Below are 24,307 nucleotides of genomic sequence, written 5' to 3' on the forward strand. Positions count from 1 at the left end.
AGGCTTTTCTGCCCTCCCGCCATCAGGATAGATGACGGATCCTTGCGGTCCTGAATGCATGCCTGATGGCGGGCACCTGGAGTAGGCTGTGGGCATAGGTAGATGGGATTCACCTGGGCTGAGACTGGGCATTTAAGGGCGGCGTCACGGGGACGCCAGCAGAAGCCTAAAGAGAAACCGAGAAAGAAGTAGCAGAAGCCAAGAAAGAAGCAGAGAATGCCGGAGAGCCCAGACAGAGTGAAGACTGGCTGGGGGCTGGGAGGCCTGCCAACTTCCTGGCCCCCTAGCACCCCTGCCTGCTGTGTACCGGGTAAATCCCAATAAAAGACCTGCAAAAACCAAAAACCACTGAGGACTCTGACTCCTCCTTTACCCCGTCTGCATGGGATCATAGAAAACCTGTCCTGTGTCCATTCCTGCCTCTACAGTGGCAGAGCACTTATCTGGACAGTCCTACACCAGCTTATTCCTACCCAGGACATATTTTACTTCTCCTGGCTTCCCAATCCCAAAGGTTTCTTATGGGATGTAAAATAGTTATTTTTGATTATTTTCTCTCTCTCTCTAGACCAGACTTACAATCCAGGGATGAAAGATAGTCAAATGTACATGTGGGTACCACATTCTGTTTCCTTACTGACATCCAAACTACCCGCCATCTGTGACCCTGTGAAATTAAATACCTGTTTATTTGGAAACTTGGAATGTCTGGGGTCTTACCCCTCCCAAGAAAGGAATGTCAGTCATCCTAGGAGAGATTACATTTTGAACAAGAGCAACCTATTTAGGTAAAAATTTGGGATTAAACTCAGGCATCCACATCATGGGGGACTGCATTTAGGAGCAGGAGAATTACTTAAGAAATTTAGCAGTTTGCTGCAGAAAGTAAACTTTTCCTCTAATTTATAGAGGAATTTATAGCAAATAATCTGAGAGAGAATTGCCCACTGGGTTTTACTTGTTTGCATTCTCAAGTCTTTCCTTCACTTAATTAACCTTTACGAATCTTCCTGGACTTCTTAGTGCTGGGCTCAGCCAGCACGACTTGAAAAAGCAGGGAGCCCCAGTTATCAGTTAGCCTCTCATTCAAGACTAGTCTTAAAGCAAAAAGGCAGAGGCAGAAATTTCTGAAGACAAATCCCCATTTTCCATTCTTTTTTTTTTTGTATTTTTTTTTTTAAATTCTTTTTTTTTTTTAAAGATTTATTTATTTATACAAGCACTGGGTACAGTCAGAAGCGCGGGAGGGTGAGAGAATTCACCAGAGCCAGAGCGGGGAGCAGAGCAGGCAGAAGGACCTGAGCAGAGGAGAGGACCAGAGCAGGCAGAGGTCCACTGCTGAGGGGAGCAGCGGGCAGCAGGAGAGGTCTGTGCGCCATGCGGGACCCTCCTCTGGTGGCCGGGGAGCAGCCGGGGATCCAACCGGTGCTGCAGAGGCTGCGGGCAGCCTCTCAACACAGCGCTCAACCGCTGTGCCACCGGGGAGGCCCCCATACTCCATTCTTTACCACTCTCCTCATAGGTGTTGTCTTCCAAATGACTGAAGGTAACTTTCTTAGGCTTGGTGATACCCAGCTGCCCATCACCAGCCTCGATTTCTCTCAAGGGCTCTGGACTCAGATAGACAAGGCCTATTGGATACTCCCATTTTCTGTCCATCAATATGTCCACAGATATATAATGGCCTCACCCTTTTCATTCTTTCGCTTTGCTCTTTTGCCACTTAAGCCTATTCCTCCTCTCTTAGTGAATGGAACCACTCATGACTAAATTGATCAAATCAGAAAGCTCTTAAGTTCTGTGTAAGTAGGGACTATGTTTTTTTGGAGGCAATATCCTGTATCTACCTTAGTCCTTAGAAAAGAAGCTTTGGAAGGTGCTGATAGGCTTGTGCTGAATGAATGAATGAATGAATGGGTTTCATCTTTGATTCAGCTCTCTTTTACCATTTGTAGGGTAAGGAAAGCATCAGGCTTTTCTGCCCTCCCGCTGTTAGATGAAATACATACCTGATGGCGGACACCTGGAGTAGGGTGTGGGCATGCATAGGTGGGAACACCTGGGCTGAGACTGGCTTATAAGGGTGGTGTCACGGTAGAACAGAACAAGGAGAAGAGAGACCAGAAGAGCACCAGCAGAGAAGAGGCCACAAGAGAAAGCCAGAGAGCCCAGAAAGAGTGAAGATTCGCTGGGGCCTGAGAGACATGCCAGCCTCCCAACGAGGGCTCCAGAACTCCTCCTTCACCCGTCTGCTCGGGTCATAGAGATCTTGCTCCATCCCATTCTGCCACTACACCATTCGTATCCAACCAGTAAGTCCCTAGATTCTCTCCTTCATTTCCTCCAAAATGCCCACTCATCTCCATCCTGCCAGCATCTTCCCAGTGCCAAGCTTTCATCATCTCTCACCACTGTGCCCTTTACCTGCTCTATTTGCCTCTTGTTACTTACCAGGGTGTTCTCCAAGCAACAATTGAGTGATCTGGTCAAGACAGAAATATGACCCCAGCACTTCTCTTCTTAAAACCCCTCAGTGACATCCTGCTGCTATCGCGGGGAAGTCCACGCCTGATAACTGAGAACCCACCTGATTCCATTCTCTCTCCTTCTCCTTATCTCACACTCAGCTTCAACGGGAAGTAACTCTCTACAGTTTTCCAAACATAGCATGCTTTTTTTGTCTTCTAGATTTGCACTCTCCTTATTCCCTCAATTCTTTTTTTTTTTTTTTTTTTTTTTTTTAAAGATTTATTTATTTGTTTATACAAGCACTGGGTACAGTCAGAAGCGCGGGAGGGTGAGAGAATTCACCAGAGCCAGAGCGGGGAGCAGAGCAGGCAGAAGGACCGAAGGACACTGCTGAGGGGAGCAGCGGGCGGCAGGGGAGGTCTGCGCGCCATGTGGGACCCTCCTCTGGTGGCCGGGGAGCAGCCGGGGATCGAACCGGAGCCGCAGAGGCCGCGGGCAGCTTCGCAACCCAGCGCTCAACCGCTGCGCCACCGGAGAGGCCCTCCCTCAATTCTTAAAGTCACAGCATGGATAAATTCTCGTTCTGGATCCTGTTTTAATTTTTACTGTAGCTGTAACAAATTGCCATATATTTAGCTAATGACAACAATACCCATTTATTATATTTCAGTATTGAATGAAGGTCAGAAGCTACACTAGCTGGCAGTGTGTCCAGGAGGGGAGGGAGGACATAACTTTTCTGAGATGAAACTGGAAATTGTTCTTGTGTGTGTCCCAAACCAGCCCTCATCAAGGAGGGAAGGAAGGCAAGGTGGTATTTGGCATTATTCTTCATTTTGAACTGACCTTAGAAAAACAGCAAAAGCAGTTGCCATTTGTTTCACTCTCCCTAGGTGCCTGAGCCTATTCTACCCTCCCAGCATCCCCCAGAGATGGTGGTCGTGCTAACACACTTGTCTTGGAGGGAAGAAAATTGAGGCATAAGATTAAGGAATTGCTTCGAGGCACAAAGCTGGACGTCAGTTGTGAGGATTTGACCCAGGTCCCCTTGCTCCAGGGCAGGTGCACATGCATCAGCATCACACTGTCCCTGGGATTAGTTTGTCAAAGTTTTGTTCCTGGACCATCCTGTTCTCTAAATGCCAGGTTGCTGGCGGAATGCTTGGCTCCCTAGAACCCACTATGCTCAGGTTAGCAATGTTCAAGCAAGCCAGAAATGACATCAGGTGGGCTGGCACGAAGCGCAATGGGGACGCCTGCCATGCTCCTTAGGAATAGAGATGTGAGCTGAGTGTGCTGCTGCAGATTCCTGTTGCCCACCGCACCCTGGCATGTACCCAGTGGAGGGGATTCCTGAGTGAAGCTTCCGGCATGCCCCTGGAACCCCAGCAGCATGAAGACAGATGCAAATGAGCTCCACAGAGCATACTTCCTGCAGAGGAGGGTTTTCAGTATGCGGGCCTGGTTTCCTCTGCCTTCAGTCCCATCGCTGATTTTATTTTTGCATTTTATGAGCCTGAGAGAGGGAATTCATTCCCCTGGTATAATGTGTCCCTCTAGAGAAAAGTCTTGTCAAAATAAGTTTTGCTCACAAATGCAATCCGGGGAAAGGGGCCCACTGAAATGCAATAGAAAGAGGATCGAAATCTGGATTATAGGTGAAGTGAATTGGTGAGTTTGTGCTAAATTATTGCATCCAACAAAGTAAAAGGGGGAAAAAGGGAGCTGGAAACCTTTGTAAAGAGAAATGTAGAGGGATAGGTACCCTTTTTCTGGTCGGGTTACATTTTAATATATTTGCTTCCTTTGCCCCTGTCTCTCACTCACCAGACTGTACAGTGCCTAAAGGCAGAATTGGACTCATCACATATTGGTACCTCCCCAACCCCCATGGGACTGATTTTGCAATTTTGTATATAAGAAAGAGATTCTACACTGTCAGGACTTTCTAACCTCATCTCTTTCTCATGCTTAGGCTGATTAACATTCCTCCATCCTAAACCATTCTTCAGAGGCTCCAGGGCCAACTAACAACAGCCCTTCATCCCCCTCACCTTCTTAAAAGCAGAGGATCCATAATTAACATAACCCATAATCAACAATAAGCTTGTATAGGTAATATAAGGATATTTACTGATGGAAACTTAGAATAGAAAATTTGGAGTGGAGGCTTCACAAGGCCAGAAAATGGAGATATAGAGGTAGAAATAGTTATTAAACCAGCTATAGAAATGAAAAATCCTTAGGGGCTACTATAGAAAATAGCCCTAGGTGTGAACCAGAGGTAGGAATATAGAGCTGGAGGCCATTAGAGAATCAGCAATCCTTCTAAATTAACCCAACCACACCTTGAAAGTAAGTGATTGATTTAACAATAGACAACAAATTCACAAAGGAATGAACCCCTCCCCCCCAAAGGAACACTGAATTACAACAATTTCTACAGCAAAACGCAGCTCTGGTCTCAAGACTGCTGCCTGTGTCTATGCAGGCACCTCTTTTTTTTTTTTTTTTTTTTTTTTATCCTTTTCCTAATGAATCTGTCCTTTTACAATGGAACATTTGCCTGCCTATGTCTGTGCAAATGTCTTCCACTCCCTGACAAATTCACTGTGTGCTGCTGAAAGGGAAACTGCTGAAGCTGTTCTCAGAGGTAACCCAAGGACCCTGCTGACTGAACACCTCATCAGAATGACATCATCAACAATAAGCTTGTATTGAGTACTAAGGATTGGGTGTTTTTCTAAGCTCTTTCTAAGCATAATTCCATTTAAGCCACCCAGTGAATTCTTATCCCACTTTAGTCAGTGGAAGCAGCTGCCACTTATTGGGGGCCAGGCTCTAAGTCAATCCCATTAAATCCACCATGTCAAGAAGTGGCTTCCAATGCTTCAGAGCATCTGGTTAGTTCTTTGGAGGGAACCACGTGAGGACAAGGACTTATGAACCCCATTTCCAAAATGGAGAGGATGGTGCTAGGGCCAGTGATAACTCCATAAGTGTTGAGTAAATGAAGGAATAGCAGGGGTGACTGTTCTGTGGGCTCTGCTTACTGGGGCCCTTCTCCCACCTCAGTCCTGCTCATGCTCTGATACCCTTAGAACAGACCTCCAGGCCATGGTCACCTCTCTGCCAGGGAGGCAGGATGTACCCAGGCCCCACCTGGCATGGTCGATGGTTGTAAATGGAGTGCCCTTGGGTTTCCCAGGGTACTGCCAGCTGGAAGGGTTAGAACTAGGTTTTCTGGTGCCAGTTCTGGCCTGGATCCTTCTGGACTGGCCAGCAGCCTCTCATGGATGGGGGTCTGGATGTAAAACAGGGCTGTGTGGTTGCTACAGTCATCTAAAGACAGTGCCCACGAGAGGACAGGTCTGTGAATTCTTCACTTGCGTGCACAATTGTAAAACCACTTAGGCTCAGGGGACAACAATAATGAGGGTTATTTAACAAAAAGGGGAAACAAAGAGTTACTAAGGTCACAAATGGCTGCCTATTTTACCCTAGATGGTGTCCACAGCGCTCAGAAGTCCCAAGCAAAAGGCCACTCATCCAAGATAGTGCTCTCCCACCAGCAAGGCCCTGGTGCGTGTGGCAGCGACAGCAGGCTGGGATCTAGGTCACGGTGGCAGTTATGGCTTTTCTCTTTGGAGATTGGCTGCTGAAAGTCTTTTCTTTCTTTGTAGGCCAGAAACAAGATCCCAGGAATCTGGGCCTCTCTAGATCTCAAAGTCTGGATGGGGGGGTCTGTGCAAACTCCTCCACTACCTTATATCCTCTCCTCAGGTCCTCCACCCTCCTTGATACCTTCTGATTGGTCCATTGAACTTGGCCGGCACCCAAGGGAGGGGCTACACTTTGGCAGCAGATTTTGGCTTAAGTGTCAAGCTTTTCCAATGGCTCCTGTGCCTTAGGCAGTGATAAAACAACAGTCTTGCCTTGCACTGTAGAACCCTGGTTACAGATAGTAGGAGAATATCTTTATTTAATTTTTGGCTCATTCATTCTGTTTTAAAACCAAACATGGATGGAGTTTTTTTTTTTTAAAGATTTATTTATGCATGTAAGAATTGGGGTACAGGCCAGAGGTGTGGGGGGTTGAGAGGATTCACCAGAGACAGAGTGGGGAACAGAATAGGCAGATGGACTGAAGTACAATGCTGAGGGGAGCAGCGGGTGAGACAGCAGAGGTCTACTCCACCATGTGGGTAGCTCCCTGGCTGGCCTGGGATCGAACTCAGACTGCAGAGGCTGCATATAGCTTCACAGTGCTGTGCTTAACCCCTTGCGCTACCAGGGAGGCCCAGATGGAGTTATTGTTTAATGGGTACAGTGTCAGTTTGGGAAGACGAGAATATTGAACATGGATGATGCAGATGATTGCACAGCAGTATAAATTCAGTTAATGGCATTGAACTGGGCACTGAAAGGTGGTTACAATGGTAACTTTTATGTTATTTGTATTTTACCACAATTTCAAAAATGCAAATATGGGCATGTCTTTCTAACACAAGAAGAAGTCTAGGTAGGTAGATATAAGGGTGGTTCACCATCACTAGGATCTCAGAGTCTGTCTTTAGAATCTTAATAGATGGACCTCCCTGGTGGCGCAGCGGGTTGAACGCAGTGTTGTGAAGCTGTCTGCAGCCTCTGCAGCGTGGGTTCGATTCCTGGCCTGCTGGGGAGATTCCCACATGGCAGGACGGACCTCTCCTGTCTCGCCCTCTGCTCCCCTCAGCAGTATATTTCAGTCAGTCTGCCTGTTCTGTTCCCCATTCTGTCTCTGGTGAATCCTCTCACCCCCTGCATCTCTGGCCTGTACTCCAGCTCTTGTATAAATAAATAAAAAAAAAAGCCTTAACAGCATGGCTTCATCTCAGGTACCTCTGCAATTTAAAACTCATCTTCTCAGGTGAGGAAGGAGGGAAAAGTTGATGCTAGCTAGCTAGCCACAGCTCAGGGAAAAAAACCCAGAACTTTCTTACATCTCAATATGCAGAGCTGGGTCTTGTGGCCTTGATAGGTGATTTCTTAGCTTCCCAATCTTAGAGTCAAAGAGAGACATCAAGTGGGGGTAGGCACTGATTAGACAAACAGTGGCATCCAGCACCCTCCTGGTCACCGGGCTACATCTTGGGGCTTGCTGGAACTAGGGCTCTGGCTTCTACTCCCAATTCTGAGCAAGTTTGTTAGGACATTTGATACATTTTCTAGGACTAGATTCCCAGTTTCAAAGATATTACATATTTGAAAGTTATTGAGAGTATAGAGCCTAAAAGTCCTCATCACAAGAAGGGAAAAATGACTTTGTAATCATGTAAGTGGATAGATGTCAGCTAGACTTATGTTAGCGATCATTTTGCAATATGTACAAAATATCAAATCAAGTCACATGCCTGAAACTAATATAATGTTTTATGTCAATTATAGTTCAATTTAAAAAGCACATTGAAAGTGTTTTTTTTATCAAGTTTGGGATGCCTAGAGCGTTCACTTCCACAAAGCAGGAAAGTTTCACTTACAACTCAAGTCAAATGCATAGAACCAGAATATGAATTTATTAAGGGGGATTCACATTACAATAATATAAGAATACAATTCAATTAGGAGCAAAAGGGGGAAGGCGCAGGAGATGCACACAGAGAAGGTGGGACCATGCTTGGAGAGTTTCTGTAATCTGGACACTTGCAGGGAGGGGAGAGTCACTTCTCAGAACCAGAGCCCCTAGGGGCTCTCATCAAAACTTGGAGGTTTGAGGACTACAGACGTGGATTCCATCATTATTTCAAGCTGCCTCAAATTTGGTGCCTGTATTTATACCACTTTTCCAAGGCATGTTGTCAGGACCACCTTTTAGTTTTGACTTAGAAGGGGCCTCTCAGCACTGGGTTTTATCTACCCTTCTCCTTTGCCTGCATGTTTGTCACTATCTTCATAAACAAGTGGTTGCTTTTTAAATGATAAGTTGCTCTATCTTAATTGCCTACCTCTTCATGAACCAGCATCATTACAATGACAGTATATATGACAATCAGAATGATAGCATGGAGGTAGAAGCTACAGAGGAGAGGAGGAGAAAAGGACAAAGCCCTCTATTGCATGCACCAAAGGAAGTGACATCAATTGCTCAGAGGTCATGTCAGGAGAGCACCCAGTACACCAGAGCTCTGCTCCAGGCTGGCTGGAAGTTTTGGGAAAGGTCCTTAGGTTTTGCCCTTATGGAATGTGATTTTTTTTTCTTGGTTAACATTGCTCATTAAATGCTCATTAAGTGTTTTGGTAAATCTAGATGAAAGACCCTGTAGGAGGAAACATAGTTATTAACCAACCACATACTATCAAGGATGGGCTTATAACACAAGATGATAGGTTTCAAATGTTGGATCAGGATGACAGGAACTTCCAACCTTTCTCCCTACCAAGATTAGAGTAGAATCAGGGTTTAGGGAGCGCTTAAACAAGGAATATAAATAAACATCCTTATTATCATCACCTTGCCATTCAAGGATGCCTGGATGTGCTCACTTGACTTTTAAAGATAGTAGATTTCATTCTCCCCCATCTCATCACTAGCTCCTTCTAGGGGAGGCACCCAGGGAGATGGAAGGACCTGCCATGTGTGTGGAAGGAAACCGGAGTCTCTGGAGAAACTCCTGCATACATGGAGAGAAGATGCAGATGCCATACAGATGGTGGCCCAGACCAGAATGGATTGTTTCTTTTTCTCATCAATATTAAAACGTTACTCAAGGACCCGCTGTACTGAGCTTTTTAGCATTTAGTTGTATTGAAGTTAACTTTTTATACGTGTCTCAGAAACTGTGCCAGGAGTAGGTACTATATGGGGCAGGTTTTTGGGGAACTCCCCCATTTCCAAGGATGTCCAGCCAAGTGACAAACCCTTGGTAAACCCTGGAGCTGGGCCTGTGGGACAGGCTTCCCCTGGCTCTTGCAGGTTGGACTTTTATTTTATGAAGGTGGGGAAACTGGGAGAGTCTATTCCAGGACAGACAGTGAAAGAAGCAAGAGCCTCCAGGCCCTGATGAAGAAATGGTATAGCTCAGTGCCCTTGCAAAGGGTCCCCTGGGGTTAACTCACAAGGACATGCCCTGAACTCCGCAACCCATTCATGGGAAAAGGCAACTCTGGGTAATTGGAAATGAGATTGTTTCAAGGAGGGGGAATTCTTAAATGGTAGGGGAAGAAAATTCAGTCCTGCAAACACGGGAACAGAATACCAGAGTCAGCTGAGGAAGCCCAAAATATTATTGCATAGAAGAGATACATTTTTATGAGTTTACTGTGAATAGAAATGTAAAATGTAAATGTAAAAATAAATAAGTAAACAGAAAACAAATGTAGTCGCTTCAAAGACAGCACACTGATCACCTAGATGTAGTACCTAAAGGAATCGGCCCTCTGGTCACACCTATCAGATTCACTCATTTGACAAGTAAACAATTCTTGAGTGTTTTCGCTGCATCTGTTTGCTTTTTTGTGTTGTTATTAAGGAGCACATGATGTCTCTATGTCACTCTCCCACATCTTATAGATAAGGGAAGATGAAGCTGAACTGCAACTTCAATCTTTTTTGTTGTTAGTTCTTACTTATTTCAGGCATCCAAAGGCTAAACTTGCTTAAAAGAATAGGAGGTTCTGAATGATCAGCACCACTTCTAGGACATCTTTACAGGACATCTTTACAGGTTACAGGAACAAGTTTTTTTTCCAGAACCTTCTCAAATGAGGCTCATGTCTCCATGAATTTACTATTGCCTATGTTCCCAGCCACCATAAAGAGATTATGGTATGGGTATCAGAGTATTGTATTCTGGCTCTGCATCATCATAAAACAGATGCACATGGGCCTTCCTGGTGGCCCAGGGATTAAGTCTCAGCGCTACCACCACTACGGCTTGAGTTTGATCCCAGGCCAGGGAACTTACCCACATGGCACAGCAGACCTCTCCTGTCTTGCCTGCTGCTCCGCTCAGCAGTGTATTTCAGTAGATCTGCCTGTTCTGCTCCCCATTCTGTCTCTGGTAAATCCTCTCACTCCCCCCACCCTGCACCTCTGGCCTACACCCCAGTTATTCTATGCCCCCCCACAAAGACTCACTTGCAGCCTTGCTTAAAAAGTTGGTCAGTATAAATAACACATACATTCATTCACATTTTTCATAATAGACCCCGATTCTAGTGGGCCAAGTTTTAAGAGTCTGAACATACATCTTAGTATGCAAAAGTTAAATAACAGTAATAAGTTAATAAATACATAAATTATTTAAATACTTAAATAACATCAAAGTTAATGGCAACCTGCTTGCTAGACTCTATAAATAAATTAGTTGATTGTTCCAGTGGGCACTTAACATTTAAATATAAAAATATAGCAAAGACAGCATCATTTTAAAAAAAATAATAAAGCAAATCAGTTAGAAAATATCTTCTTGGGTCTATTTCCTGATGTTTGCATCATCTCTTCCTCCAAGGTTTCATCCTGGATGAGAACCTGAAAAAGAGTGCCAACAGTCTATGTGGATTAGAAGTGCCAGGGCAGTGCCCTTGCACTTGGTGGCGCAAGGAGTTAAGAAGCAACCAATGAGGAGCAAAGAAAGTTTGTTCAATAAATGGTGCTGGGAAAACTGGGTCGCTACGTGCAAAAGAATGAAGCATGACCACTACCTCACACCATACACAAAAATCAACTCAAAATGGATTAAAGAACTAGACATAAGACCTGAAACCATAAAATACATAGAAGGAAATATAGGCGAAACACTACGGGATTTGCACATCAAAGACATCTTTACAGACACATCACCCAAAGCAGTGATAGTGAAGAGAAAGATAAACAGCTGGGACTACATCAAATTAAAGAGCTTCTGCACAGCAAAAGAGACAATAACAAAAACAAAGAGAAACCCCACCAACTGGGAGAACATTTTTGCACCCAACACTAATGATAAAGGACTGATGACAAAAATCTGCAAAGAGCTGATGAGACTCAGCAACAACAAAGAAAATAATCCAGTCAAAAAATGGGCAGAAGAGCTAAAAAGAAACTTCTCTGAAGAGGAAATGCAAATGGCCAACAGACATATGAAAAAATGTTCAACATCACTTGTCATCAGGGAAATGCAAATCAAAACTACCATGAGATACCATCTCACACCAGTGAGAATGGCACATATTAAAAAAACTAGCAACAACAAATGTTGGCGAGGATGTGGAGAAAAAGGAACTCTTGTGCACTGTTGGTGGGAGTGCAAACTGGTCCAACCACTATGGAGAGCTGTGTGGAGATTTCTGGACCTACTAAACATAGAGCTTCCATATGATCCAGCAATTCCACTCCTAGGTATTTACCCAAAGGACACAGAAACATCAATTCCAAAGAGCACCTGCACTCCTATGTTTATAGCAGCACTGTTTACAATAGCTAAGCTTTGGAAACAACCCAAATGCCCAAAAATAGATGACTGGATCAAGAAGATGTGGTACATATATACCATGGAATATTACTCAGCCTTCAAAAAAGATAAACACATGCAATTTGCAGCAACATGGATGGCACTGGAAGGGATCATGCTCAGCGAAATAAGCCAAAAAGAAAAAGAAAAATACCGGATGGTCTCACTCATAGCAGGAATCTAGAAAACTTAAATAAGGGACCAGGAAAATGAATATAAGAAAGTGAAAATCAAAATCAACAAAAAACTATGAACCAGAGACACTTTTTGGGGGGTGGGGGGCGGGAGGGGAAGGATTGGGGTCAGAATGGGGCGTTTGCAATTGTATGGGGGAATATAAAAATAAAATTTAATATTTAAAAAAAAAATAAATAAATAAAGTTACCTAGGGGGAAAAAAAAAAAAAAAAAAAAAAGAAGCAACCAATGAAACTATCCACAGCTACTGCAGCACGAGTTCGATCTCCCACCAGGGAGCTACCCACATGGCTCAGCAGACCTCTCCACTCTCGCCCGCTGCTCCCATCAGCAGTGTATTTCAGTGGATCTGTCCTGTTTCCCGCTCTGTCTCTGGTGAATCCTCTCACCCCCCACACCGCTGGCTTGTACCCCAGTTCTTGTATGCATAAATGAATAAATCTTTTAAAAAAAGTCACAGAAGAAAAAAAAAAAGAAATGCCAGGGCAAACTCATTTCACACTATATACTGTCTGGACCATTCCTTAAAGGGGCCTGCAGTTTGGCTTGCCAGAGGCTTTCTTGAGAGTTTTCTGAGAATATCTGATCATGTCATATCTTTGCTTAAAGCCCACCAGTGGCCCCCAGTGCCACCCCTCTAAGCACCAAATACACAAGGTTCTAACTTTAGGAGACAGCTGTCCAGACTGTTGAGGGGGAGGGACTAACGCTTTTCCTTCTTGCCTTTCCCTTAGAGGAGCAGGGTCCCATCTGTTTCCTTTCCTATGTCTTACAGATAGAGGCTGAAGCTCAACTTCAACTTCAATCTTTTTTGTTGTTGTTAGCTCTTGCTAAATACGGACATCCAAAGACTAAACTTGCTTAGACGTGCTCCTGCATTACATAAGTACCCTTGTGTCCAGCGCAGTGCATGGAACAATACGGTTATCGAATAAATATCTGTTAATGAACAAACGTGTGTTGCTGACTCTGAAGACCCTGTGCTGGTGCCCATCCCCCCTTTCTCTCTCGTGGGAACCCCACCCTTGTCCTGCACCTGGAACATAATGCAGGTGTGCGAGGGGGTTGCGAGCCTGCTCACCTAACTGCAGGACACAGATGCCCATTCGCTCCATGAGGAGCTGTAGTAGCGGTCCCGCGCTTGCACGTGGACCTTGGCATCCTTGTAGCACTTGACCTTGGCGGAGGTTGTGTCCGTGATGATATTTTCCTGCAAAAAAGAGGGTCATCTTTTTCAGCACAAAGGTGCACCGTGCATATTTCTGCCAAGCACGATCTTCCAAAACAAGCACACCCTGGTCTCAGGGTACCTGGTGCAAGGGGAGCGTGCAGAGCGAGCGCCACCTACCGACAGAGCTTAAACCTAGACGCGAGCTGCACGGGATGGGTCTGGCCACCTTTGGTCTTTCCAGCATTGCTGCCTTGTAGAAAAGGTGCCGAGCACTAGGTGGGTCTGAGACGGTTGTCCCTTTGATAGTGAGAAATACCAGACCCCTGTCTTTTCATCAGACCAACTCGGGTTCAAAATGTAGGCATGGCTACCGATAAGCTGTGTTCCCAGAGAAAAATAACTGAGGATCTCTGTGTCTTATTTTCCTCATTTATAATAATACCTGATAACATCACACCTACTTCATAGAGTGGTAAAAGCTAAAGGTAATAAAAATGTGACACTCTTAGCAAAATCTTTAACCATGTAGAAAGTGGTCAGTAAATATTTCTATTAATGATATAGGCATTATGCAGGGAAGATATATCTCAAAGTTTAAAATAATTAGAAAATCTCTACTCCAGAATAGCCCTTCCATTTGTAAAAAATTGTCAGAATCACTGAGTTTCCCCCCCATGGTAAAGGCTATATTGAATGGGGCTTTTATATAGCAATTTTAAAACTGGGTTCTTTTAAAAGCAAATTTATTTATTTATTTTTATTAAAAGCAAATTTTACAGGAGGCCGGGGTGCCTTTGGGATGTTGGGTTGATGCTGCCAAGACAAGAAAGTTTGGAAATCACCTACTTATCCCATGTAAATGCCAACAGTCTGTTTAATAAGATCATTTCCTCATATGTGGAAGAGCTGGGGGTTATCTGTTTTGGGTCAGACAGAGTGGAATTTTCTAGCATTCACTATATTCACTCAGTTGAAACAATAATTTGAGGCTCTTAACTAACCTCTCTGAGCTTCCATGGGTTCTTGTGTGAAGTGGTAATAACAACACCGCCTGCCTTTGAGGGTTATGAGAGGACTGGGTGAGACACACCAGTAAACCTTAGCGCAGTTGCACAGAGTCGCATAAAAACCTTGGTGGTTCTTATCACTGTTCATCTCCTTGATGTGGGCCTACATAATCCTGACCACAGAATATACAGCACTTGAATCACAACATACCTTTTCTTTCTTGTTCTCCAGGACCTGAACAGAAAATGTCAGGGAGAAGTAGGAATGCGGGGTGCTCCAGGTGTCAGGGTACTCCCAGTTGACCTCCACATGCCTCGAGTTCTTTAAAGGATTCAGCTTCAGGTTCTTGGGTGGGTCTGGCTTGACTGAGGAAGAAGATAGAGAAACATCCCTTATTTGCCTAGTGTGGCTTGGGCATGAGGTAGTTCTGGCTTCAGACCCGACTTTCACTTGGGCCAGCTGCGCGTCCCTATGATAGTTACTTAACTTCCCTGAGCACCTGCGAGCCCCTGTGGTGTTGGTGCTGTGGAAGCCACATCAGACCAATCACCACATCCTTTACAGTTAAACCAGAGAACTGTGTCACTCCCGCTCTGAGCACCAAACTCAGAGCCATGCTGAGATGCTGAATGGGGATGAAGTGAGAGATTTTCCACTCATGGCCCTTTCTTTTGTCTTTTCGTGGCATCTAGCACTGACTTGTCCTAGTTATAGCTCACTTGTCTCTGCTCAATGGTTCATTCACTTATGTAATAAGGTATCACCGAGCATCCGTGATGTAACAAATAGTGCACCAGGCATGGGGGGACAGCAGTGAGTGTCTCCGTCTGTCCTCAAGCACATGAAGGAGGATGGTCCATGAAATGTGTTGGGCCCTCTAACTCCAGCAGCACTCCACACAAAGACCAGGGGCCCTGCCAGATGCTCCATGAATGTTCTTCCCTTAGGTCTTAGCTAAATATCATCTCCTCAGAGAACCCTCCTTTGGCCCCCCCCATGTGAACCAGATCTGCCCTCCTGCTCCCCATGGAAGGCAACTCTTCACAAATGCCGCAAAAGCGCTGCACATTCAGTGGACAAATTGTAAAGGAAATGACAAGTGGCAAAATCTGCCAATTAAAAATGTCCACTTTGGAGGCATTTACATTCCAAGAAGTCTTGGATTTCAAGAAGTCTCTTTTCAAATGCTAGGGAAAGTGGTTGGGAATAGGTCATAGGGATCAGTAGGGAAGCCCTGGTTCTGCAGAAAATATAATCACTTGTCATATAAGGATGGGGACACCTTCTGAGAAATGCATTGTTTGGGGATTTTGTCATTATCAAATACCACAGAGTGTAAATTCACAACCTACACATCACAGTCCACACACACCAAGGCTATTCAGTACAGTGTATGGGGATAGTGCCACCTATCTGGTCCCTCGCTGACAGGTGGCTGTGTTATGGTCCAGGGGCTACTCTGGGATTCCCCATGGAAGCTACCTGAACCCAGAAGGGTGGTACAGCCCAGAGCCTGCATTTCCCAGTGGGGTAGGTCTGGGGGTCTGCAGGGCTAGCTGTGAGATCCTGGGCAAGTGTTTTAACCTAAGACTCAATTTTCTTTTCCTTAAAATGCATATAGTAATATCTACATTGTACTTTTTCCTTTTTTTTTTGGAGTACGGGATCCAGGAGCCCCGTGCCCTAGGTCTGGGGCATCGTGGACATGTGATGAATGGCAGGCATGCGTGTTAGCACAGGGAATCAAGCCAACTTACTGATGTCCCTGATGAAGAAGCTGCTGGTGTAGTTTTCATACTTGAGCTTGTGGACAGCATCCACCACGACTTCTATGGGCAGTCTCTCCTCAGCAGCTGGACAGGCACTGCCCTCTTGGCACATTACTGTGTACTTGTTGTACTCCCTGTGGCCTACTCTGACCCTCTCGCCTGAGAGTGTCGCTGGGCCACATGTCACCCCTCGGGGGTCAGTAGAGCTGAAATCAAAGACAGACATCTTTACCCTAGGGCCCATGTTTGCTGGTGACTTCCTATGGGTCATACCTAGAGAGCCACCTGAGGACACATTGATTTCTCCCCAGGGCATAAGGAACTGTTCTCGCCAGGAGGCCAAGCTCTGCCTCAAGAGATAGTATTTAAGGACAGCTCCACATTTCAATGCCTCTGGCCTAAGTGAATCTGGAAATCTTTAGATCCTTGGTTAATTTCCTTATTAAAATTTTTTAATTCCTATTTCCCATTTTAATTAGAAAATCAATACATGCTAATCATAAAAATTAAAAAGCTAAAGATGCATATAAAGGGATTGTGTGTGTCTCCTTTAACCTAATCTCACTCCCCAGACAAAAACAGCATTCATAGCTGTATCGCTCCAGACCTTTTCAATGAATATTCAAAGCAATCACATCTTCACCCATCTATATGCACACACATGTATTGTTAATACATGCACATAATTGATTTATTTCTCAACTACATTATATATTATAAATATCTTTTATTTATGAAACAAGATGGCTTTTTCCCCATGAACATATTTTGGGGCGCTCTCCACTACAGACCATACAAACATAGATTGTGTCGTTCATTTCAATGCTGTACATCAAGCCAGGGTGCAATGTGCACACTGCATTAAACCTCCCTGTGCTGATCACCAAAGGTGTCATAATGAACACTTCATTTATGTTTGCATTTGTGCATTTGTCTCAGCATCTCTCTGGTAAATATTCTAATTTTAAAGCCAGAAAAGTGAGACCTCAATGGCTAACTTACACTCGCAAACAGTGGCCAAGCCAGGATGATGGCTGAGAGTTCGCTCAGTTATGCTCCATTTCCCAAGAACTTAGACTATGAGGGAAGGAGCCACACAGGAGGGCAATGCAGGTCCTATATGCCAGGTAGCTGGTTTCTTAAGGAAAGTCCAAGTGCACTGGGTGAACAGTGGTCAGCAGAAGAAGGAATTGTACTGACCCTGCCTGGGGGCATTTCTAGAGGCTACAACAGAGTTTGGGCTGGGCTTCAGGGCTATCCAGATCCATGCCCAGAGTTCTTGTGTCTATTTTCAACTCTTGGGGCAAATCATTTGTAGCTTTGATTTTTCCCTTCATGCCCCGCTGTGGTGCCATGAGCACTAATGAGACATTACCAGGGCATTTGGATGAGTGGATTGAGATTGCAGTGGTTTTCTTACATTCCCGTAATATCCTAGTCTAACATAAACTTGTTCAGGAGATTGGTTTAGATCTCAATATTCTTTCCCCTACCTAAGCAAGGAGGATAGGTTTGAAAATCATAGGCATTTGTTTTTGTTTTCTCCCTTATCATGAATGGATAGGCCATTGCTCGGTCACCCTTATTTTCTTTAGAAAATAAGTTTTAGCAAAATGCCGAGAAGCCCGAGTGGTTCCACTTACCCTTTGCTGCTCTTTACACTGAATCTCAAGTCTCTACTGATTGCTGTCAGCCACCAGCAGGTGAAATGTCCGGAATAATTGTTTGCCTCACATTTTAGAAAGGTCTTATTTGGGGATTCTGGATGAGCAAAGAACAAAAATTCAGTATTTTGTGGTTTTCTTTTAGAAAAGCTTGGACTGTGATTAGTCATAAGCCACCAAGTGATAAAAGATTGAGGTTCTTCTACTTATTTCCTTGGGGAATGATGCTGCTTCTCCGGCAGGAGGCTCCTAATAGGAGGCTGATTCTGCAGAGGCTACTATGGCCCAACATGACCACAGGAGATGCTGCACAGGCTCAATGGTGTCAGCCTGTGCTGAGTGACACTCTGGTTACCAAGTATCTACCAAGAGATACTGTGGGTACCTAAGTAACCAGGAAGTGATACATTGGCTACTTTCTGCTAGTCATTCAATAATAACACTATTGTTTACAGAGAACTTCAAGAAAAACACCCAGTTTTCCATGGAACACAACATGAGAATATGATGTTTGATCACCCAAAAGGTCCAGGAAAGCAAAGGAAAATACAGGATCTGGGTGGTTTCAGTATGGACTTGATATTAATTCATTAACTACACTAATTTAGTCTTGCCTTTTGAATTTTTGTGTCTCTTATGATGCAGAAGATGGACACCAACCCAGGGAATGGAATTACCTTTCTGACCTTTTAATATATCAGAGGACCAAACCCCGTCTTCTTTTTTGTGAAGCAACAGGAGCGACCGGCTGAGAACGTCACCTCCTTTGTGACAGGTGTACTGGCCAGCATCTCCAAACTCTTTGACTTGGATGGTCAAGGTCTTGCCAGAGCCTAAGACTTCACTGTCCTGGTCTGAGGTCCAGGTGATGCCATCTTCTTCATCGGTATCGCAGGTAAGAACCACCATTTCTCCCGGGGCATCAGGGTGCCAATCCAGCTCTACCACATAAACTGGAGCACAAGGAAGAGGAGAACTGCATGTAAGCTCAGTGAACTCCAGGGCTGCAGCTTATAAGGCATCTGGGCATTCCTTCTGCCAAGCACAGCCCTGCTTATAACAATAAGCGCTTGCCAAGGTCATCTCAGGGTACTGGATCCCACTTGAGCTTGGTTGTGGATGACAGAAGCAAAGAGGTTTATAACTGCCAATAACTCATGAACTGGTTGGAGGTCTTTAGTAATTAACTTTTGATTAGCTGGCAGACCCTGACACACCAAAAAGGCAAACAGCACAAGAGTCTTGCAGCATGTGGAAGTAAGAGGAAGCCCCTATTCTGCTAATACATATGCTATTATTCTACTAACAGTTTTGATTTCACATTGGGATAATAAAGAGGTTCTCCAGAATCTTCAGACATTATTTTAAACAGCCAAGACAATAATACTAGCTAACATTGGGGGGCCTCCCTGATGGCGCTAGGGGTTAAGCACCGCACTATGAAGAAATCTGCAGCCTCTGCAGCACAAGTTGGAACCCCAGCCAGCCAGGGAGCAACCCACATGGTACAGAAGACCTCTCCTGTCTCATTTGCTGCTCCCCTCAGCAGTGTGTTTCAGTCAATCTACCTGTTCTGTGCCCACTCTGTCTCTGGTGAATCCTCTCACCCCTGCATCTCTGGCCTGTACCCCAACTCTTGTTTGCATAAATAAATAAATCTTAAAAAAAAACCTAGCTAACATTTACTTTCATTTTAGCAACTGTCTTTCTAAGCCATGTAGTAGGGATCACTTTGCAACCCCCAGTTTACAGTTGAGGAAGGACACTCAGTCTCAGAGGTGACCCAGCTCAAGGTCACACAACCTATTTCAAAGGCAAAAACAGCCTTTGAACCCAAATCAATGTGAGTCTAAGAAGTCCTATGCTTCATTAGCGGTGAAGCACCTTAGTGCCAGCTGCAGGAGTGGGAGATGATAGGATACAGCTCTTATACTTTTCTAGCATTCACGTTGGAATTTTAAGACTATGATCATATGATACAGCTGTTTTTTTTCAGTATTGCTGCCTAAGTCCATATCTCTTTTCCCACTGTGGTCCACCAAAGACTCCTTCCCTGGCATCTAATATGAAAGCCAAACAGACAGATACTCTCCAAGGAGGGAGAAGTATTACTCAGTGATGCCCCCACCAGGAAGGCCCACTCATGCTTGCCCATTTTAGCCTAATTTTCCCTCAGGTGCTGTCTGAGAGTTCTGACTTAGATTCTGGGGTCTCCACCAAGAATAAGAGGAGGCTCATTACCATCTTTTTCCAGTTCCCAGATAGCCATGAGGGGTGTTGCCAGCAAAATCAGGGTTATCCAAGGGAGGATCAACTGTTGCTGATGCATCTGCAGGAGGGGACAGAGAAGACAGAGGAAAAGAGAAGAGGGAATATCAACATTTTTTCAGTTTCTTCTGGAAGCCATATCCACATACTGTGTACATTATTTTAATCTTTATTTTCCCCTACAGTCAGGTTAATATGTTATGAATTACAGGAGACCTATGCAACTCTCTGGGTAAGAACTTCTCCAAATAGAGAATCACAGACTATCTGGACTTGAAAGAGAGAAAGCCAGCCATCTGATATAATCCTCTTATTTTTTAAGATGAGAAAACTCAGCCGAGAGCAGGTATGGGCCTTGCTTGGATCGACATTCAGAAATTATTTACTTGTTCCTTAGTATATAAAGGGCACTGAGTTAAAGGAGTTTGGAGGGGAAAAAGGGTATTACCTGGGTCCTGGCTTTTAGGAAGCAAATACTTTCATTAAACAAATATTTATGAAGTGAGCATGTTTAAGCAAGTGCCTCACCTCCAGGTGGGGAGATAAGCTACACACCTGGGCTGTGGAGCACAGGCAGTGTTTGCCATGATGGTGAGAACTCCTGCTAATCCTGGGTGGGAGGTCTTGCTATGTTCTTTAACCCCTTATATTATGAAATGCGTGAGTGGCAGCAGGTCTTCCAGAACCTGGTCAGTGCTCTTACTACTGTGGCACAGAGCTTTTGCAGGTACCTCCTAACAATTTAGTCCAAGTAATGACTAGAGCAAAACACTAGCCGCCACAGAGCATCAAATAAGCTTGGAGTCAAGCAGACATAGGCTTGAATTCTGGTTCTACTACTCTCTAATCGAGTAATGTTGGCCAAGTTATTCTTTGAACCTCAGTCTTATCATCTACACAGTGGATATAATTACCCTCTTAAAGGGTTGGGAGGATGCAATGAGATGACATAGCTGACACCCAATAACATGTCAGCTTGCATCTATGGGAGGGACCAAAATGGCCTGCCTGGCCTGAGGGAAATACCCACAGAGGAGTGCAAATATGCAGTCTGTACAACCCAGATGTCAGCACTCTGGGAAAGGAAACAACAGATTCCTGGCATCTCCTGGTGATTCCTTTTACTCTGTGAATGCTGGGGTTTCCCCCTTGGCTGCATGCCCAACCCCACCTCTCTGACTTCAGATGTATTTGAGAATTTCAGGTGAATTGCACTGCTGGGTCAAGGGTGGCCCCAGTGATGGTTGTAAGAAATAAGTCCCATTTTAGTATTGCTTATATTTTAAACCAACACTTTGTATTATATGCAGATATAATTTAAACCGGATATATTTTATCTGCATATTTATATGCAGATATAATTTAAACCAGATATATTTTAAACCAACACTTTGTATTATATGCAGATATATATGAATATGCAACTTCTAGAATATACCAATATGCCACTTGTTTTACATACAGATACAGTTTATATTGTGCACACATATATGTATATAAGGGAACAAAATATAGCGCAACCCTCTAGATCAGCTGATCATAGGGAGCTGTACCCCACAGCCCACATGTCCTCTGTAAGGTAAATTTGAGTCTACTTTTTTTTACTGAAGTAATATTGATTTACAACACTATATAATTTAGGGGCCTCCCTGGTGCCTAGGGTTAAGTCTCAGTGCTACCACCGCCAAGGCCCACTGACGGCCTGAGTTTGATCCCCAGCCAGGGTGCTAACCCACATTTGGCACATGTGTCTCATCTACTGCTCCCCTTAACAGTGTTTTTCAGTAGATCCACCTGTTCTGCTCCCCACTATGTCTCTGGTGAACTCTCTCAACCGTTGTACTGCTAGCTGCATGCCCAGCCCCACATCTCTGACTTCAGATGTATTTGAGAATTTCAGGTGAGTTGCACTGCTGGGTCAAGGGTGGCCCCAGTGATGGTTTGCATAAAAACCCAGTTTTATGCAAAAAAAAAAAAAAAAATAAAATCTTAAAAAAAACCTCAAACACTGTATAATTTAGGAGAACAGGTTCATACAGCCTCGGGTGTATGTCATTATACCACACCCACCACCAAAGCACCCATAGTCCTTTACACTAGACCATTTGTCCCCTGCCACATTTGCTCCTCTCCCATTCCAAGTTTGAGAGTCTTCAGGTTTAAAACTGTAATTTCATAGATTTCCTAAACTCCTGAACTCCTTGAATGAGAGATGCAGGGCCCCCAGGTATGTCAAGGCTCTTGAATGCTGCTGCCATTGTAGGCACCCCAATCACACACTTGGGTGGGCACCTCTTTTCAAGTTTTATATTTATTACCTTGTAATTAGAAAAAAGAATTATTCTATAAAAATATTGAAAATATTTCTAAACAGAGTTATTTCTAAGAAGAAAAAAGAATTATTAAAAAATAAAATGATAGAGTCACAGAAGACCTGGTTGCCACAGGCTAAGGGCCTGAATGCCTGCCTTTGCATCCCAGTTCTGCCACTTGTGCCTTGGGTGACACTGGGCAAGTCGCTTGACCTCTTTAAGCCAGACATGCTTCATCTGTAAAATGGGTATCCAGTGAGGGAGACAAATTGCATGAAACATTTTCCATTGGGATTCAATATGGTGTGTCCTCACAGAGCCCCATTCCCTGGCCAAACCACTTTGTACAGTTGCAACATTATACTTCTTTCCTTAGTTGTCTCCCCTATGACTCTGGGCTCTCTGAGGCGGGGAGCATATTTATTTTAGGTCACACTGTAGCCCTAGAGTCTAGCATGGAGACTCTAATATAGAGGGATTTCATTTAAATAATTAGAAGGACGTATGGACAGAAAATTGAAAAATTCAGTACAATATAAAATTACAGCAAAATGTACTGTACAAGGTGTTAAACAAGGAGACAGCAGGTTCAAAATGGGGGTCACTCATTCTAAGCCCATGCCAGCAAACCAAACTTGGATACTGAAGCTAATTGTGTTATCAACATATTCTAGAAATGTAAGCTTTAGCCAGACATGCTGGAATTTTCTGGTCAGCATTGCTGAGATGATCCATCTGACACAACCTCTCCTATCCCCTAAAGGAAGGTGACCCTGCCTGAAACAATTCCCTTTTCCCTAATCTTGCCCCCTTTCATCTAAAAACACTTTCCATTTAGTACAGCTTTGAGGAGCTGCTTTGTACTTCCTAGATGTGATGCAGCCTGATTCATGAATTGTTGAATAAAACCAGTTATATCTTTATATTTCCTTTGTTAGAAAAAAAATTTTTTAACAGGGGCTCCTAAATTCTTCCTGAGATATCTTGAAATTCCATATTTGAAAAGTGGGCTCTGAGCCCTGGTAATTTCTTTGTTAAAATGGTATCTTAATGTGATCATTTTTTTAACCTGAAAATTGTTGCAACCACTTTTACCTAGGCAGGAATAAAACACCAGGACAGTAAAGATTTATCTTTCTTTTTTCTTCTCACAGTTTAAAACTCTTCAAAAGGTATTTTTAAATATGACAGTTGTTTTCCATTTTTTAAGTGGAGCCAAAAGAGTTAAGTCAAAAGAACTGAACCAATCTAGTTGTCACAACTGTTAAACCCACCACAAGTCTGAGGTGGAGCGCACTCTAAAACATTCAGTTACAAGGTATAATCTGAATGTGATAACATTATTGAATTCATTATTAATGAATGAAAGACTTTAAATGTTTATAATCTTAAGTAATCAATGCTCACTTAACTGTACAATCAATTTTAACTGATAGGTATTTATATCAAAGAACACATTTTTATATACATACCACTGTAAGACAAAAACAAACCTTTCCAGAAAATGAGCATCATTCATAGACCTTGGTATACAATGATTATTAGTTGATTATTAAAGTTAATACTTATATATCAGTTCGCAAAGCACCAACTTTTCACTAGTCTCCCAGTAGGTTAAGTCACAAAGAATGCTTCCAGGAACCCTCCCATTCCACAGTGCTGGGCTTATGGGTAGCACACCACGAGCTGACTGAGCAACCAGTTGGCTGGAGGAGGGCCAGTAGGGGCGGGGTAAATGCTTACCTTGGTTCTGGCCGGGCTGTAGGGCTTGCTAGGTCTGAAACCCTTGCTTCTGCTGTTCTACTGGTGCCGCTACTGGAGTTTATATACTCTACCCAGCTTTCTGGTATGAACTTGAAACTGATTGGACCAGTTGCAACACTAGGACAAATCTCAAAACACTCTGGGGGAATTTCAAGTTCCCTTTTTGTTTTTTTTTCTTCTGTTTCTATCAATAACGTGTAAGGAGCATAGCATCA

At 43.9% G+C, this 24,307-nt stretch overlaps 1 protein-coding gene across 1 annotated transcript; it reads right to left on the bottom strand.

The window, feature by feature from the left end:
- Positions 1–10,805: 10,805 nt before the first annotated feature.
- IL12B (interleukin 12B) lies at positions 10,806–24,104 on the bottom strand. The gene is made up of 8 exons (XM_037499556.2): positions 24,072–24,104; positions 19,990–20,077; positions 18,426–18,701; positions 17,728–17,845; positions 16,073–16,290; positions 14,526–14,680; positions 13,218–13,346; positions 10,806–10,978 (listed from the first exon to the last, which is right to left on the bottom strand). Exons 2-7 carry the CDS (start codon positions 20,075–20,077, stop codon positions 13,218–13,220), a joined length of 984 nt encoding a protein of 327 aa, XP_037355453.1. The 5' UTR covers positions 24,072–24,104; the 3' UTR covers positions 10,806–10,978.
- Positions 24,105–24,307: the final 203 nt, after the last annotated feature.

This window comes from Talpa occidentalis, unplaced genomic scaffold (assembly GCF_014898055.3).
Source record: "Talpa occidentalis isolate TD23 unplaced genomic scaffold, MPIMG_talOcc4v2.1 talOcc4.9, whole genome shotgun sequence".
Lineage (NCBI taxonomy): Eukaryota > Metazoa > Chordata > Mammalia > Eulipotyphla > Talpidae > Talpa > Talpa occidentalis.